The sequence below is a fragment of the Apaloderma vittatum genome, unplaced genomic scaffold, assembly GCF_000703405.1.
Source record: "Apaloderma vittatum isolate BGI_N311 unplaced genomic scaffold, ASM70340v1 scaffold32473, whole genome shotgun sequence".
Taxonomy (NCBI): Eukaryota; Metazoa; Chordata; class Aves; order Trogoniformes; family Trogonidae; genus Apaloderma; species Apaloderma vittatum.
Window position 1 is genome coordinate 7008 of NW_009710365.1, and position 767 is coordinate 7774.

A 767-nucleotide genomic window follows, 5' to 3' on the forward strand; every position below is an offset into this window, starting at 1 on the left:
CCTTGCCCAAGTATTGCTGGGGCTGAGCACCCAAGAATTCAGAGCAGCCTCCTTCAGAGCACAAACGTGAGCACGCGCTGCGCTCCCGCTGCAAAGCAGCAGCTTGGGAAGTGGCTGGTGCATCAGCTTGGCTCAGATGTGGTCTTAGGAAGAGCCATTTCATTTTAAAGTCTGCCTAATAGCTCCCATCTGTTGGAGGAGTCTGCATTAAGATATTGTTTGTATTAATAAGACTGCACACACTGGAAGCGATTCATTCCTAAGGCCAGTCTTTCCCTGCAACAATACTGTAAATGGTCAGCGCCACCACATTCCCAGCAGTAGGAATAACCAATGAAGTGCCTGAGCCATGGAAATCTTCCTGGGGAACTGCAGATATCTTCTCTTTGATTGCTTTGGGGTTTTAAATAAGGCACACGTACACACTAGCCAGAAAGCTACTACGCACTGCATTTAAAAAACAAAACTGAAGCACCACCCCAACAGTGAGTGCTGGGGGACGAGCACTGCCTTTATTCTAAAGTTTCCCCCTCTTCAGAAACTTGAGGTATGGAGACAAAAAACCCAAAAACATGCGGGGCCCTCTCCTCACCTGGCTGCATTATCCGTGGCTTGGCACCCAGGTACGCCAGGTTCACGTTGGCTTTCCTCCCATCGATGATGGGGTTGGGGTCTTTGCAAGCCCTCTCAGCGGCGGCTCTGTCGGCCATAGTGACCTAAACGGGCGATGCTGCGCGTTAAATCCCTTCCCGGGGGGGATCCAGAAG

At 51.0% G+C, this 767-nt stretch overlaps 1 protein-coding gene across 1 annotated transcript in view; it reads right to left on the reverse strand.

Moving 5' to 3' along the window:
• The window catches only part of LOC104272320 (RNA-binding protein 24), a gene marked incomplete at its 3' end in the record, with an annotated part of 7709 nt that extends 6999 nt beyond the window's left edge, over positions 1-710 (reverse strand). The window contains exon 1 of the mRNA XM_009867284.1: positions 593-710. Within this exon, the coding sequence (XP_009865586.1) occupies positions 593-710 (118 nt within the window). The remainder of the gene's footprint in view (positions 1-592) is intronic.
• Between the last annotated feature and the right edge of the window lie 57 nt (positions 711-767).